Source organism: Trachemys scripta, chromosome 15, assembly GCF_013100865.1.
Source record: "Trachemys scripta elegans isolate TJP31775 chromosome 15, CAS_Tse_1.0, whole genome shotgun sequence".
NCBI classification, from domain to species: Eukaryota; Metazoa; Chordata; order Testudines; family Emydidae; genus Trachemys; species Trachemys scripta.
The window spans coordinates 26,060,406-26,076,788 of NC_048312.1; the positions used below are offsets into that span (position 1 = coordinate 26,060,406).

The 16,383-nt window shown below is 52.6% G+C and overlaps 1 protein-coding gene across 1 annotated transcript in view; it reads left to right on the top strand.

Moving 5' to 3' along the window:
* Window positions 1-16,383, top strand: part of RBM19 (RNA binding motif protein 19) — a 116,720-nt gene that overhangs the window by 84,111 nt on the left and 16,226 nt on the right. The window contains 1 exon segment of the mRNA XM_034791035.1: window positions 12,172-12,292. Within this exon segment, the coding sequence (XP_034646926.1) occupies window positions 12,172-12,260 (89 nt within the window). The 3' untranslated portion in view covers window positions 12,261-12,292.

Genomic DNA, 16,383 nt, shown 5'->3' on the forward strand with positions numbered 1-16,383 from the left:
AGCGAGCTCTGCCAGCCTCAGTGGTGTAGGATGGGCATGGGCAGGGTGCAGGCGAGAGATGATCTTGAGGAGAGCCAGGCTCAAGCCCATTTGGGGATTTAAAGAATGGAGGCTGTGTTATTGAAATGGACCCAGAGTTCGACTGGCAGACCGTCTAGCACAGTGGTTTTCAAACGTATCTTCTGGTGACCCAGTTGAAGAAAATTGTTGATGCCCGTGACCCAGCGGAGCTGGGGATGAGGGGTTTGAGGTGTGGGAGGGGGCTCTAGGCTGGGGTAGGGGGTTGGGGTGCGGGAGGGAGTCAGTGTTCTGGGCTGGGGGTGCAGGCTCTGGGGTGGGGCTGGGGATGAGGGGTATGGGGTGCTCCGGGTTTGGGGAGGCTCAGAGCAGGGAATTGGGGCGCGTGCTTACCTCGGGCAGCTCCTGGTCAGCCACACAGCAGGGGTGCTTAGACAGACTTCCTGCCTGTCCTGGCACAGCGGATCGCGCTGTGCCCCAGAAGCGGCCAGCAGCAGGTCCAGCTCCTAGACGGAAGTACACAAGCAGCTCCGCGTGGCTCTCGCCCAAAGGTACCGCCCCTCCAGCTCTGATTGACCAGGAACCAGCCAATGGGAGTGTGGAGCTGGTGCTCGGGGCAGAGGCAGCGCACGGAGCCCTGTGGTCCCCCTGCATAGGAGCCGGACCTGCTGCTGGCTGCTTCCGGGGCGCAGCACAGTGTCAGAACAGGTAGGAACTATCCTGCCTTAGTCGGGCAGCACCACTATCGGGACTTTTAACGGCCCAGTCGGCGGTGCTGACCAGCGCCACCACAACCCAGTGCCTGGCATTCCGCGACCCGCTACTGAGTCGTCACCCGCAGTTTGAAAACCACTTGTCTAGCATGTGCAGCGCTTGGTGGACCAACATGAGCACTGCTTATGAGGAGGGCTTCTATCTGCCTAATCGGCTGTGGTTTCCAGGTGGCTTTGAGTCCTCCTACAGCAGTAACCTAGCCTTGAGGGCACCAAGGCATGTACCACCATGACCAGGGCAGCATCTGAGAAGAAAGGGAGAAGGAGGAGGAAAAGGCATTTCTGCCTACCCGAGCTCGTGCCCAGGAGCAGAGATGAGTCCAGCAGGACCCTGAGATATGGAGAGCAGACAACCTACATTAAGGGTGAGGTCACTATTGTTACCAATTCTTCCAAGTGCTCCCTTCCACCAATAGCTCCCACTTCCGTATTGCCGGGAGTGAACTACTTTTCATGCTGGTCCCTATTGTCCACAGCCGAGAAGGACAATCGGAGCTCGATGTCCTCCGCAGACTGACAGCAAAGCTGTCCCTTCCTTGAGCTGACGGAGCATTCTTTGCTTCCTGCCCTAAACTCTTGTGCAGCGTTACTGTGCAGTGTTCAGGAGCTGCCTCCTGCCACACCAGAGGGGCTGCCTTTCTGTGGGCAGCGAAGTGATGCCTGTATAGTTGACAAAGCGCTTTGGGATCCTTTAGGATCAAAAGTGCCCCAGAAATGCAAGTGACTTGTATTCACTGAATAAGTCTGTAGACTCTGGTCATGTCACGCCCAGGACGGGTATAATGAGGTGGTGCCCGTCTGTATCACGCTGCCTTGGTGGTGCTATAAAGGCAGAGCTGCGGAACTACAGTACGCCTGGCTCTCTTCCTGGTTATTAATAAGACTTGCACAGAAATGTGAGCAAACCATTAACTTGTCATGGAAGTTTCAGCACATACTAGAATAAGGCAAATGTCTGGGCAGGACAAACACGTGATGGATATTCCATATCTCTCGCAGGTTTCTGAATATACCCTTTCTAGTCCTGTTGTTCTATGTTTCATGCTAATTGATAGTAAAACTTAAGTATTTTGAAACACGGGGGGAGGGGTTATTAAAAAAGCCCTTTTTCAGTTTCTTCTTCTTTGTGGCTGCAACAAGGTTGTACAGGTATTTCCAACATTAATACCCCATGTGTCCGCGGGTAGGACAGGCTTCACGGTGCCAACAAGGAGGGAGATGGGTTTGTAACAATGTCTCCATTTTTTTAGCAGTGGATGACACATGTTGGTGCACTCTCCAAGACCACCGCGGCCCTCACTTTCACTAAATGTTTGACTTGCACCAACAATAAACTCCATCCTCTTCATAGTGATTCTCTTAGACCCGTGGTTCTCAATGACCAGTCCATAGACCTGCGATCTCCCTGACAGTTTAGGAAGGCAGCAAGCCAGTCACTGGTATCAAAAAGGTTGAGAACCACTGTCTTAGACCATATGGATGGGTGCCCTTTTTAGCATTTCTATACATCAAAATAAGTTTAGACTAATAGAATTTAAGGTCAGAAGGGATCACGATCCTCATCTAGTCTGACCTACCAGATAGCACAGGCCAGAGAATATCCCCAACTGATTCCTGCATCCAGACTATGACTTCTGTAGATATCTTTTAGAAAGATATCCAGTTTTGACTTCTAGACTGCAAGTGGTGGAGGAACCACCATTGCTAGAGAATTTGGTCCAGCGGCTAATTTCCCTCACCGTTAAAAGTATGCACCTTATTTCTAATCTGCATTTGTCTAGGTTCTTCTTCCAATCATTGGATCTTGGTTTTTGGGTTTTGCTAGACTAAAGAGTCATCAACTATCAGAAATCTCTTCCCTATGTAGGTTTTTGCAATTGTCATCAAGTCACCTCTTAGCCTTCTCTTCAACAAACTAAATAGAGAGTGTCTTCAGACTTTCGCTTGTTTTTCAGACCTCAAATCATCTTGTAGCTTTTTTTGAAACCTTTCCATGTTTTTTCCAACTTCCTTTTTGAAAGGTGGATACCAGAACTGGACACAGTATTCCAGAATGGTCTCACTATGGCCATCTACAGGGGCAGTAACACCTCCCTACTCCTAATTGATATTCCCCTGCTTATGCATCCAAGGATTGCGTTTGCCCTCTTATAACATATCAGTGTAGCCTCTTTTTAGTGCTCTCGGTTTGTATACATTTGCTCTTAATACACAAACCAAGGTTTTAAATACTTTTTTCATACACCACGCCGTTAGTCTGTGGAACTCAGTGCTATGAGATAGCATTGAGGCAGGAGCTTAGCAGAATTCCAGAAAAGTAGTAAACGCTTTTATGTTCAAAAAGAACATGGGGAAGAGAAAACAATTGTAAAGGATAGAAACTCTTCTGCTTTAGTATCAGAGGGGTAGCCGTGTTAGTCTGGATCTGTATAAAGCGACAAAGAGTCCTGTGGCACCTTATAGACTAACAGATGTATTGGAGCATAAGCTTTCATGGGTGAAGACCAACTTTGTCAGACGCATCTTCTGCTTTAGGGCATAAAACAAGCTAGAGGTCTGCTCGGGTCTGATTTTTAAGCCGGAACCAAACCCAAACTCACCTGTCCCAAGCCTTCCCCCGGATAGGGTGACCAGATCACCCAAGACAAATATCGGGACGCGGGGGGAGGTGGGGGGGTGACGCGGGGGGGGCGTGGCCAAAAAAAAAAAAAAACTTCCTCCGCAAGCGCTGGAGGGAGGCCCGGGAGACTCAGGGGAAGCGCGGGGCCGCAGGGGAACGAACGGGGCTGGGCTGCCGATGCCTCCACCCCGGGGCCGCCGCGGGATAGCACCAGCTGGGCAGCAGCCCAGACGCGACTGGCCAGGGGCTGGGCCCAGCGTGCGCGCTGCTGGGTCCCTGCAGCAGGCCCCGGCTCGGGGGGTTCGGAGGCGCCGCAGCCGCGGAGCGCCATGGCCGCTTCCTCCCCCGCGGCAGTGGGAGCTGCAGCAGCGGCTGCTCCCGAGTCCTGCTGCCCGGGGGGAGAACAACAGCCGCCGCCTGGCCCCGCGGGCCGCCCCCTCCTCTCCCAACCACCCAACTGAGTCCTGCCTGCTCGGGGCCAGGCCGGACTGTTACTCACCCCGGCCCCGCGCTCCCCCTGCGTCTCCCCGGCCTCCCTCCAGCGCTTGCGGAGGGAGGGGGAATGGTGAGCCCGGGGAAGAGGCGGGGATTCGGGGAGGGAGCCAATCGGGGGAGGAGGGGGCGGGGTGGGGGGGGGGGGGGGGGTACGAGCACTTCCGGGCTCTAGGCTCCGGGGCATTTCCTTGTTTGTCCAGTGTCCCAACCGCATGTCGGTCGGGACACAGGACAAACAAGGAAATATCGGGACAGTCCCGATAAAATCGGGACGTCTGGTCACCCTACCCCCGGAACCCGATTCAGCGACACTGATGCCTCCTGCCAATGGGGTTGGCGCCGGCGGCTGCGTGCCCTGCTCCTGCCGCCCACCACCCCCTGCTGTGCTGTGTGTGCCATGCAGTGAGAGATGCTGCCATTCCTCGGCACGCTCGCACCGCAGCGCGCACAGTGCAGGGAGGTGGCGGCCTGCAGGACTGAGACACGTGGCTGCCACCGTGCTGATCCCATGGTGAGGTGTTGAGCTGACCCAGCCGCGGCCCAAGGGGTACTTGTACTTGAGTCCCCATTGGGTTTAGGTCAGGTTGCAGGGCTATAAAACAAATACTAAGGGCTTGTCTACGGAGAGATGGGAGAGTTAATTCGAATGATCTAAAGATGTACGTAAAGTGGATTAGTTAAACCACATTAAACCCCTGCATGAACACTTAATTCATTTCTGAAGTGAATTAAACTAGACTGAATTAAGGCCACTTGAATTCTGACTAAGTGCATCCACACAGGGATTTAATGCGGTTTAATTAATCCACTTGAAAAATTCATTCGGATTAACTCTCCTGAGTGTCGCTGTGTAGACAAGCCCTAACTGGGGGGTGTCGGGAAGAAACTTCCCCCTGTGGGTAGGTTATTATGGGGTTTCTTCCATTTTCCTCTAAGGCATCTGGTGCTGTCCACTGTCAGACACGTGCTGGGCTGGGCGGCCCACTGGGGTTATCTCTTAGGGCATTTCCTATGAGCTTGTATGGCAGCTGCTCTCCATTCAGCCATTCGAGGCTCCATCGGACCCTGCTCCGAGGACTTACGCAGGGCTCTGGATTCCTGCAGGGAAGGAGCTGGGTGATGGGAAGAATTTTCCTAGAATATTTTCTTCCTTCTACACTTGAGGCTGCTTTGCACACAAACCAGTGCACGATTGAACTGGGAGCTGAGCCCGGCTCATTTTGGGGTGCACCTCGCTCTCACCACTCCAGTCCTCCCGTGGCCTTTGGAAAATGGGGGTTGTGGATGCTTTCATGGAGTCTGGTCTTCCAGTCAGTTCCCAGAGGAGGTGATGCCTCAGAGAGGGGGACACATCTATGACCAGACACAACCCCCTCTTGCCTTCGGTAGCCTTTGTGATTCCAGACAGCAATACCGCCGGTGTCGGCCTGCCAGCCTCCCTCGGCCTCTCTCGCTCTGGCAGGTGGTGTTTTGGAACTATTTCCGAGCGAGCCGGTAATATCCTGCACACACTCCCTCTCTCTCGGGAGCTGCAATCCGTGCAGGGAAGGTACTTGCTCCCAATCCAGCTAAATTACTATTGACTTGTGTTCTCTGTGCTCCGCAAACATTTCACTCAGCCGTCACCAGCGGGGCCGGCGATCTCCTGCCAGGGGTAACTTGGAAGGCCAGCTGCGCAGGGCCGTTTTTCCTGCTCTTCCCCATCGATCAAAGAATTAAACTGACGGGAGGGGGAATTTCGCGCTAAGCTGAGGAGAGGGAAAGAGTGACTTTTCATTGGAAAGATGCGGGCGGCGAGCGTGGGTGTGTGTAGGGGTGATGGGTACGTCCAAATGGAAAGCATGTGGGGGGTGGGGGGCGCGGTATGGCAGGGGATTTGTTTCATGTTTCAGTGCTAAAGAGGCATAGAAAAAAACAAGGCAGTGAAGCAGCAACATTTTATAACCAGTTCCTATCGTTCTGCAGGAGGCTGTGGTGTGAGCAGACGTGACCGGCCAGATCCTCTGCAGGAGGCTGTGGGGCTAATGTAAAGAATGGGTCGAATCCTGAGATGGTGTATATCAGTGTAGCTCCATTGATGCTAACAGGATCTGGCCCATTATTTACAATCTGCATCAATGGAGCTGCGCGACTTACACCAGCTAGGGATCTGGCCCAGTGGTACTTCCCGTGACTATCAAATCCAGTGTTGCCCTCCTTGCGGCCTTTGGAAGGTTTTTTTTAGAGGCTTTTTGGTGGCCACTTTTGCTAGATGCATTGTAGAGACCCCACCTGTAATAGTGTTTGACGAGCTCCTCAGCGCCCGTGTTTGTTTTCATTTCACCAGTATGTATCTCCCTTCCCCTCTGCTTTGTGCCTCTGGTTTGGTTTGGTTTTTCAGAGCATCTGTAACCAATGCAAACATGTGCCGTAGCCAGAGAGTAAAACCCTGCCGGATTAGTGTGACAGCCTCAACCCCGCCATGTGCTAATCCCATGGTAATTCCCTGTTAGCCCCCGCCCCCGTCGGCTTTTGCTATTGTCTAAAGGAAGCAAATGGCATCGTTAGCAGGCAAACCGTAACCAGCTTGGAGCAGCAGAGCCGCGGCGCATGCACCAAAGTCAAACCAATTTGCTTCCCTTTTTTAGAAGGTGCGCAAATGGTTATGTGCGTTTCCAGCAACTGCCTGCCTGCGTCCTCTCTGGGAGTTCCTAGTCTGGAAAGCAAGGGCCTGCTTATGTGGGGAGTTAGCGCCTGCCTCTAACGTATGCAGCTGGACACTCGCACTGAGATCAGGGCCCCATTGTGCTGGGTGCTGTATAGACACGTAGGAAGAAGCAGTCCCTGCCCTGAAGAGCTCACGTTCTAAATAGGCAGAGAGGTTGAGACTCACCCAGAGTCACTCAAGAAGTCGGTGGCAGAGCCAGGACTTGAACCCAGATCTCTTCTACATTGCATCAGGGCAAGTGTGTGTGTGTGGGGGAGGGATCCTCGCCGGCAGCTTGTATTTTATTATATTGTTTTCATTTGATGCTGATCCAAGGTGCTGTCTTGGCAGCGCTGCAGATGGAACTCCTCTACCCACAGAGCAGTATGGCATGGGAAAGCGTCCCACACCCGCAGCCCCATCAATGTGCTTTGCCTCCACCCTGCACAGTACAGTAGAGCTCGCCGATGGTTTGACGACAGCTGTGGCCCTTTTGTTCCCGGGCACGTCTGCAGACGCTGCTTGTTGTTACCAGGTGCAAGGGACATGATGATGTACCCACTTGCCTACTAGGGCTTGGACTGTGGCGATGGACTTATTTTTCAGAGGCCACCAAATCACCGTCGGGTGGTGGAAACGTTCATTCGCAGTGATCTGAGCTAGATTGCAGCTGACGACCTAGAGGCGGAAGGCTCTGCGTTCCCATCACTCATCCCCTTAGCTGGCCAGTCCCCCTGCAAGGAGGTGGAGAAGCTCTCTCCCGGATAGGGTCCCATTCACAATGCTCTGTGCAGCCCCTCTCAAGACACTTCAGCTGTCTATGCCCAGCTGCTGAAATCTCCCTGCTACAGCTATGTACACCTTGGGACGTACTCATTTCTGGGGAGCCGTAGCTGTAGTAGCTACTACAGGGATGTCAGGACTCTTGGGTTCTCTTCCTGACTCTGCCACCAGCTTCCCGTGCGACGTTGGCCAAATCCCAGTTCTGTCTGCAAAACAACAAAGAGTCGGCCGGTTTCTATGCTGGGCGTTTGTGCAGAGTGGCGTTTCAATGAGTTTCTGCTTTCAGCTGTGATTTTAATTATTCAGAATTAAAATTCAAACTGTTGGAGGCCATGCAAGTTCTCTCTCAGGCAGCAGAAGGGATGCAAAGCACTGGAGGTAACTTTGGATATTGAAGGACAGATTTTACAAAGCCCCTGCCAGTGAGACCCATGATGTTTCAGCCGCTGTTTATAGGCACTTTAGCAGGTTAGGGTAACAGTGTAGGAGGGTGGAAGGTCCAGTGGGACTTGGGAGACCCAGATTCAATTCCCTGCCCCCCCCCACTTCTTTTGTAACCTTGAGCAAGTTACAGTGTGTCTGTGCCTCAGTTTCCTCTCTGTACAACGGGGACATTAGCCCTGCCCTACCGCACAGGGGTGCTCAGATGCCGTAGGGATGACGGTCATGTAAATTCCTCAGACAAATGGAAGGCTGAGGACCGCCTGTCTCCCTCTTATACCGCCACCATTACAGTGGAGCTGCTGCCTGTGCTCCTCTTCTTCCCCCCTGCCCCCCTAAACGCACCTCTCGCACAAGCCTAGGTAGGCAAGCAGCTGGCGTGGTATTACCACGAAGAGCCACCAGTGATGGAACTACCTTCTCCAGCGTGGGGCGTTGGGGCCCAGGTTTGGTAAGCTTCCAGGCACACTGCGCAGCGTTGGAAGCTGAGGCGTGACCCGGAGGTGAATGTGAAGTGCCTAGGCAAACACTTAAACGCTGCCTGATGCAGTGCCCTCTGTCTGCATCCTGTGCTCCTGAGGAACTAGTCAAGCTAAGCGATAACCCCAGATCTGGGCTGGGATAAGCGGTGATGTTGATCTTTTGAGGGAGAGCAAGATGAGACCCTCAGGCTCCCTACGCTATTATAATACACACACAGGGGCCATGTTTGGGTTGCCCTGTGGATCCTCGATTCCGGCCGTTCCTATTGTTTTCAGCGTTTGACTTTGCAACATTCTTTTAACTCATTTTTTGTCTGTGATGAGTAGCTTATAAAGGGTCACTAAGTGATCATATGATATGCTGATAGGGGTGGCAAGTGTTAGATAAATGTATCAGTAGAAGGTGTAATTGACGAGCCGTGGCTATAAGCAACCGAATTGCATGTTTAATTTTTGACAATTTACTGTTTATTAAAACAGCTGCCTATCAATTGCTAACCCTTTACAACTGTGACTATAACCGTAATATAAGGTATAACCCGTTTAGACACCAAAAAGCAACACAAGGATGATTAGGGCTGCTTTAAATTTTGGAAATCTGGAGTTAATGTTTCTAGTTAAGGTTCCATCAGCAGCCTTCTGATTGATGGCGTCTGTCTCCAGTTCTTGGTTCCCCTAGACATATGCAGCTTGCTTCTGATCTCCTTTACTCTGGTATAACTCCGCTATCATCAGCAAAGGTACTCCTGAGTCACCCCTGAAATCTGAACCCAGCCCTGTGTGCTCACTGTGCGCTACATATGAGTTAACACTGAGGATGGTGGTCAGAGGGTAACGGTACCTCTTCCCGCTTTGTGCAGTGTGGAGCGCAAAGTACCAATTGGACTCGGTGCACGTATATGGAGAGCACGTTATCCCTGTTTCTCAATAACAGAGTGAAGTGTGACCTCAAGTTACAGTGTCCTCCCTAGTGTTGCGTGTGTGTCATTAGGACTTCTGGGGGCACATCCCAGGGTTCTTCGCACTTCAGTGAGCTGAGCCGCTGTATGGTTTTCACCCAGTGAATTGTAGGAGAACTTGTCTGTCCTTGTGGGCACACAGGGTGAATTGAGGGAAGGCATTAGAGGACTTTCAGCACTTGAGTGGCTTAGCCTGTGTCCTCACTGAAAAGCAGGTGGGTTACAGCCCCAGTGAAAGCCCTGCTGCCCCAGCTAGCCTAAGTTGAAACCATCACCACACTTGGGTGAGAGGGTTTTGTGTGTGCAGGGGAGGGAGATTGGGGAAACACCCAGATAGCAAGCTGGGCTAATTCTGACATTCCTGAAAGTTAGAAGAAAGGTGATCTGGGATGAGTCAAAGATGACTGTGGGATTGGGTAGCATTAGGGGGGCTGTAGATGGCGATCGGGTAAGGATCCTAGGGCAGAGTTAAGGTTACTGGTGGCTGTGAGGTTCCAGAATTTCAGATGTTTCAGTTCGTCACACATTTCCTTGTCAAGTTTAAGCAAGACACAGCTGCAGCCTTATGTCTCACTTTAACAATGGGAGGGTTGCTCTCTTAATAGATCATTCTAGCCTTCCTCCTGTCTCCAGGGGTCTGACGCTGAGCGGAAGCCATAGCAGGAGAATTCCCCCCTCCCCCCCCCGATCTCCCCTCCCCTTCGCCTGTCTCCCACAGCATTCCTAAAGTATAGAAGTCGAGGGAGAAATTCTGGCATTCTGTCAAGGAATTAATTGAAAAATAAAATCATTAGATGGGAACTCCAGAAATGCAAAATTGTTTAAGGGGGAAAGAAGGGGTGTGAGCTTTTGTCAGGTTAATTTCTTCTGTATTGATGCTTTGTGACATTTCCTTGTTGTTTATCTTCGGCAGCAGCTGTAATACTAAAAGAAAATGCACAGCTTGTTCCATTTATTTATTTTACACCTTTCTTCAGTCCTACGGTATGTTTGTTTGTTTGAGAAACCCAGCGAGGCTTTTGATGTCTGAGAGCCGGATTTAAACAGCTGTTCTCCGTGTGGAGGTGTGCTTCCTCATGGGAGGGGGGGGTAGCTTGTCTGTCTTTCCTCAGCAAACAGGGCTAAAGGTCTCCCTTGGCTGGTGTCACTAAGCTGGGTGATAATTTTTCCACGGATGCTCTCCTGGAGCTTGAAATGAATTCACTCTGGCCACGCGCGCTCTCCTCTGGGTTCACTCTTGGCAAGCATATCGCCCAGGCGGGTTATCCCTAATGTCGCACCTTCCAAAGAAAGCCACCGTTAACGGTGTGCACAAGAGGGCTCACCCCATGTGCTGGTGCCATGATCCAACATGGAGACGGAAAAGCCCCATGTGATTTACATGACAAATCCCAACTAGCCAGCACAGCTCGTGTAACGTTCGTGATCAATCCACATTGCTGGCCCGTGGACACACAAATGTAGCACGTAGCCCTGTCCTGGGTGGATCATCCACCTCCTCCCTGACAAATAGCAGTGGGACCCTCAGTCCTGACTTGAATGCCTCATGGGGGTTTAAATGCCCATGAGCCGTGCTCCTGTATAAATGGATTCAGTAGATCAGGGTACATCAAAGGAGTGGGCACTGCAAGGCATCCCACTGCATACTTCTTTAAAGCAATGTGGGCGTTTGCTTCCAAACAAAGGCCTGTCACCGCAGGGGCCGCAGCAGGAGAGGGGTTAAATCTCCCGCCGGCTTTGGAGGCAGTGAGGCGTAGCTGTCGCTCGCCACCCCCTGGAACACCCGGCCCCAGGGAGCGCCCCTTATTGGGGAGTGGGTCGAAATCAGGCTGCGTCTGCATGGCACAGCCCCAGCGTCGTTAACATCAGCCAAGAGAGTGACAGGCATTTAGTTCATGCTTTGCCGCACCTGCCCTTCTGTTTCCGGCTGCCGCCGCTGCCACAGCTCCCATTACCTCCCTGCAAATTCAATTTCCAGAGGCCATTGTGCACTGCCAGAGCCTGATTATTACGAAGAAGCAAATGATAGTTGAGGGCTTTAAAGACGAGCTGCTCAGGAGAGCTAGAGCGGGGGAGAGGGAGCTAACGAGGATGGCATACGCAGCCCGGGGGATCGGGGCAGCCAGCGCCCCTCCTCTGCACGCCGTCCAGGGGACATTATCCTGGCGGGGAAGCTGCCGGTTGCCTTGCCCCCCTCCTCTCCCCGGGTCAGTATCCCCCTCCATGTGCTCTCATCTCGCTGAGACCAGGTGTGCTGCCTCTCTCTCCTGCTCTTCACCCCTTTGCTTCCTGTGATGAGCCCCTCTGATAGGCTCCACCCGCACGCATGACATCTGGCTGCCCCCCATAGGGCACAAGTGTTCTCCCTTGTCAGAGAGGAGAACGGGGGATGATCTGCAATCCCCTCCCATCGCCCCCCCAACACACACTCATCCTACAGAGCAGCAAGTGGAAGGAGACGGACTCCCTAGGAGCCCTCTCCTGCCCTGCCCTCCCCACTGCTACAAAGACAAGCCCCCAAGAGTCAGAGCAGTGTGGACGCTTCCACAGCCCGTCCTCTTCCTTCCCACATCCTGCCCCAGACCCCATGGAGCAGAGACCAGGGTGCAGGCTCACTCGGCCTTCTGCTCCTCTAAAGGTGAGAGGAGACCCTTTCAGCTTGTCTGGGGTGGAGAGACGTGATCAGAGCTCAGGCCTGAGAGCTAGGAACGCCCGCGTTCTAATCCCAGGTGTGGCAGCACCGGGCTCTGAAGCGTTTGAACCCGGTTGTTGCCAGCTCTGTGCACTGCTCAGCCCGGGCAGGGGTTGGGAATGCCCCTCAGAAGCTGGCTGCAGTGAGGTGCAGATGCATGTTTTTTAATTGTGTCTGTCTTCTCTCACCCCGCCCTCTCCTCTGCCCTCTGGGCCTGCACAGATTCCCCAAAGAAGAAGAAGCGTGCTGTGGCTTTGGACGAAATCCTGGAGCAGCTGGAGGAGGACGGGGATGACGATGCAGGCGACTAGCAGACTCATCGGCTGCTGTTTGGAGTCTGAGGGTATGTGTTCCACGCGGGGCGGGGACAGGTCCTCTCAAAATTCAGTTGTTTTATTATTTCTATTACGGTAGCTCCTAGGAGCTCCAGTCAAGGATCAGGGTCCCATTGCGCTAGGTGCTGTACAAAGACGGCAGACCTTGCCTCAGAGTTAGTCTTCGTGTTGGCCTGGATGCAACAGCTGGTCCAAAAAGACAAATGGGGATGGGGGAGGATGCAGGGTAAGGGTAAAATAAGCTGCTTAGCAGAGACTCAGAGGTCACAGCCCACCGCTTGCCTGGTCTTTTCCAAGGCGCATGGGCCTTTTGGCTGCAGCGGGTGGCGGCTCTTATAGAAGCAAAGGGCAGGTTTCCTTTCCGTGTGGAAGCAGCCCCTGCTCTTCCCTGGTTATCTAGCTCCTCTCATCCAAACTTCCCAAAGCACTTTCGAAACATTAAGTCCACAGCCGGTATTAAGTGTCATGACTGAGGTCTCTCAGCAGGTCAGTTGCAGAGCTCGGAGAAGACCCTAGCAGTCCCGACTCTCACTTATCAGGTGGCACTGTTTCAAAGGCTGGTTGTTCCATTAGTAGGAAGCAGTTCTTGACTGGTTTGCGATGCTCCCATGTACAACCTGTCACCCTCTCGCCAGTTTTTTTGTCATGATACTGGGGTGATGGATCAGAACCGGGTCCGGTTCTGGTGCCACGTTTGGGCTTTGGGGTGAAATCGGTCACCAGACTGCTCGCTTTATGTGCTTTCACGTGGCTTTGAGAGGAAAGGCGGTGGAGCTGGAGAAGACCGAATTCTCCCTCACCTGCCCCTGCTCCGTTCGTGGAAACAGATGGGCTGCCAAAAGAGCCTGCCAGAGACCAGCCAGCAGCTGTTGCCACAAAATGGGTAGCTTGGCAATCTCCTTTCTCCTACCGCCACCGCTGACTTGCACCGCCTCGCTCTATCTGTAGGGACCAGGCACCTCAAGGTCACTGAGATGCTACCACGGGGCTGGATGACAGCTGTGCTGTTCAGACACCGCTGTGACATTCTACAGTCACTTGCTACAAACTGCTCTAGACGGCTGTCGTATTGGAGGGGTTTGGCTAGCTCAGGGCTCGCAGCATGCAGCCAGTCCCCTCTAGAGTCTCGGGTTTGCAGCGAGCAAAAGCGTCGCAGGGATGAAACGAGACTGAGATCTTAGTCCCGTTTCTAGTGGGCAGGTAGCTGCCGCTCCATCGCAATGAAATCCAATTGGACGTCTCGCCATCTCAGCAGAGAGGCCAGAGATGGAGTGGGACATAGACAGTGAGCTCCTCTGACCCAGGGGGCTGAACACTCTGTGTATTGTGGTGAGCCAGTGTGTGGGTACCATGCCCAGATATGCCGGCTCTGTGCAGAGAGGGCTTGTCAGTCTGATGCTTCTCATCAGGGCTAAATTCTCTGGCAAAGTAGGATGGAAGTGAAACGCTGTGACACAAAACAAAAGCCACCTAGCCCCAAAGTGGCATGTAATAGGATTCAAGATGTTGCACTGCCTTCTTCCTTTGACTGGTAAGCTACTTAGAGTGTCTTGTTCATGCTGCCTTGAGTGGTAATTGGCATTGCTCCCTGGCGTGGGGCACAGGGAGGGGACAAAGTCCCGAAGGCTCTAGGGAGGATGGAACAGCTTCTGTGGAAACCATTGCACGCTAATAAATAAGCCAGGCCTGCTGCACCCTTCTGTGCCTGCGATTGCAGGTTATAGCTCCCCGCAGCAAATCCCGCGCCCCCGCAGCAAATCCTGCTCACCCAGCACTAGTGCCCACAACCAGTGGTGCTCGTGCAAGGACAGTGGCTGCTACAGATTTTTTTATGTGCATTTGCTTATGGTGTGGGGGACAGATACGGATGGCACATTTCACCCTTAATGTGAATTCCAGCCTTCCACTGCACGTTTTCTGGTTTAACTTAATATTCTATTCATATAGTTGGTTTTTTGGTTGCTGAGTTTCTAGGGAGACATTTATTTTGGGATTATTTTTTAATTGGGTAGATTTATCGTAAACTCCTCTTCAGTGCAGGTGGCTAGACGTGGCTGCATTTTCACCTTCTGCATGTGCAGACGTGCGCGAGACCGTGCTTCAGATTGTTGCACCAATCAGAAATTTGTGTGTGTATTTAAGTGCAATGACTTTCATTTCTTCCTTAACGACGTGTCAGTGCGGCTCCCGCTGTAGGTGCACTGGCCCCTCAGGCACTCGATCAGATGTTTTTGAGGAGCAACATCCATCAGGGCTGTACGCATGCCCTATGCCACCTCACGCTCCTGTGTGAGGGCATGAAGAGCTGAGAGGTCACGGTCCCTCTGTTCTCTGACTCGGCAGCGACATGGTTCCTGGCGACTGTCCGACCCACTGCTCTTTTGTGAGCTTCAAACTCATTAGTTTTGTAAAGAGACTTGCATCACTTTCCTCCATTGTTAATTCTTTGAAACGGGACGTTCCAAAACTAAGAGAAAAAGATCAAGAGACACCCACCCGGGCACAGCAGGGCAGGGTGCTTCATGCTAACTGCCATGGTGGACTCCAAGCCTTCGGGGTTTGGGCTCTACCCGACCTACAACGAACTCATCCCTCTCGTCGATGGCACAGCTAATGCCCTGTCTGTCTGGGGGAGGGTTGCATCCTTGATAGGTACTTGGTGTGCAAATCATTCTTGTCAAGGATTCGTGCGCCCAGGGACACGTGGCTCAGACTTCACCTGCTCAAGCAGTTGATGCATGTCACCTCAGCCTGGAGGAGACATCCGCCTCCGAGGAACCCATGGGGTGACCCTCAGCAAGTTCTTCTCAGAGCAGACACCGCATCCTGGGGTCTAGCAGTGAGAAGAAAGGCAGGAAGAAAACCCCGTCAAAGTCAGCACTGATGACATTGATGCCAGTCACCTAGCACTGGGGCCACCGATGCAGCTGAGTCCAGCAGCCACCTCAACATGTACATGGCGCCACTTGCCAGCTCTGGTTCAGGGCAGCCGATTCTCCAGTGAAACCCCTGGTAGACAAGAAGGTGGAAGTACTGTATCATGTCACTAGGAGCTGGCTGACACCCTCAAACACTTGAAAAGGGTTTCCGTTCTCAGTCCCCTCCCCAGCAAAGGTCGTCTTCACAGATGTGTCAGAGACAGGATGGAGAGCTCACTTGCACCACCTGTAGATCTGAGTCACCTGGTTCCCAAACAACAGGGGGCTGCATGTGCACATCCCAGAACTCGGCCGTCAGAGCGGCCTGTATGCCGTTCCTGCCTCTACTCCAAAACTCAGTCGTGGTGATCGTCGCAGACAACATGATGACCATGTGCTGGATAAACAAGCAAGGGGGTGCCCACTCCTCACCCCTCTGCCTCAAAGCCGTCGACTTCTGGAACAGGTGCCATCAGAATAGGGTAACACCAGTGGCCCGCCACCTCCCAGGAATCAGACTTGTGAGCAGGCAGTTAGTGACCACCACATACGGTCATTGCACAGACCCATCACAAAAGTGACTTCCAACAGTGGAGGCCCCCCGAGTCAGACTTGTTCGCCACCAAGAGCAACACGCATTGTCCGAACTTTGTCTCTGAAAGAGGCCTGAGTCATTCTGAATTTCTTCCTCCTGCAGTGGAACCAAGAGTGTCTTTCTTCCAATTTCCCTGATTCCAGAGCGACTTCCAGAATCAAAAGAGGCAAAGCCATGACCCTGAGTTGTTTTCTCTGATGGTAAAGCAAAACCCAACAAAGGAATGAGCTCGGACTGGGCACAATTTTCAAAATGTCTTGGGGTCTGACGTTCCATTAACTTAAGTTGAAAATTAGGCTCCTAAGTCATCTACGTGCTTTTGAAAATGTTACCTGCTCTGTGGACTGCGTGAGTAGAACAGGTCAGGAAAGGCACCTGGTCATAAACCTCTTGAGGTTACCCAGGTGTCACGGAATGACGAAGGCCAATTAGGGCATCTACTCTCCCTGCCAGTCCTGGGGTGCACCCTAGTTTTCAATTGCTTTGCCTGGTCTAGTTTTAATATTTCTAAGGAAAAGGTCTCCACGCACACACTCTTTCAGTCTTAGCTGTGTTCTCAGAACTAGCCCCTTGTGTGCGCAGATAG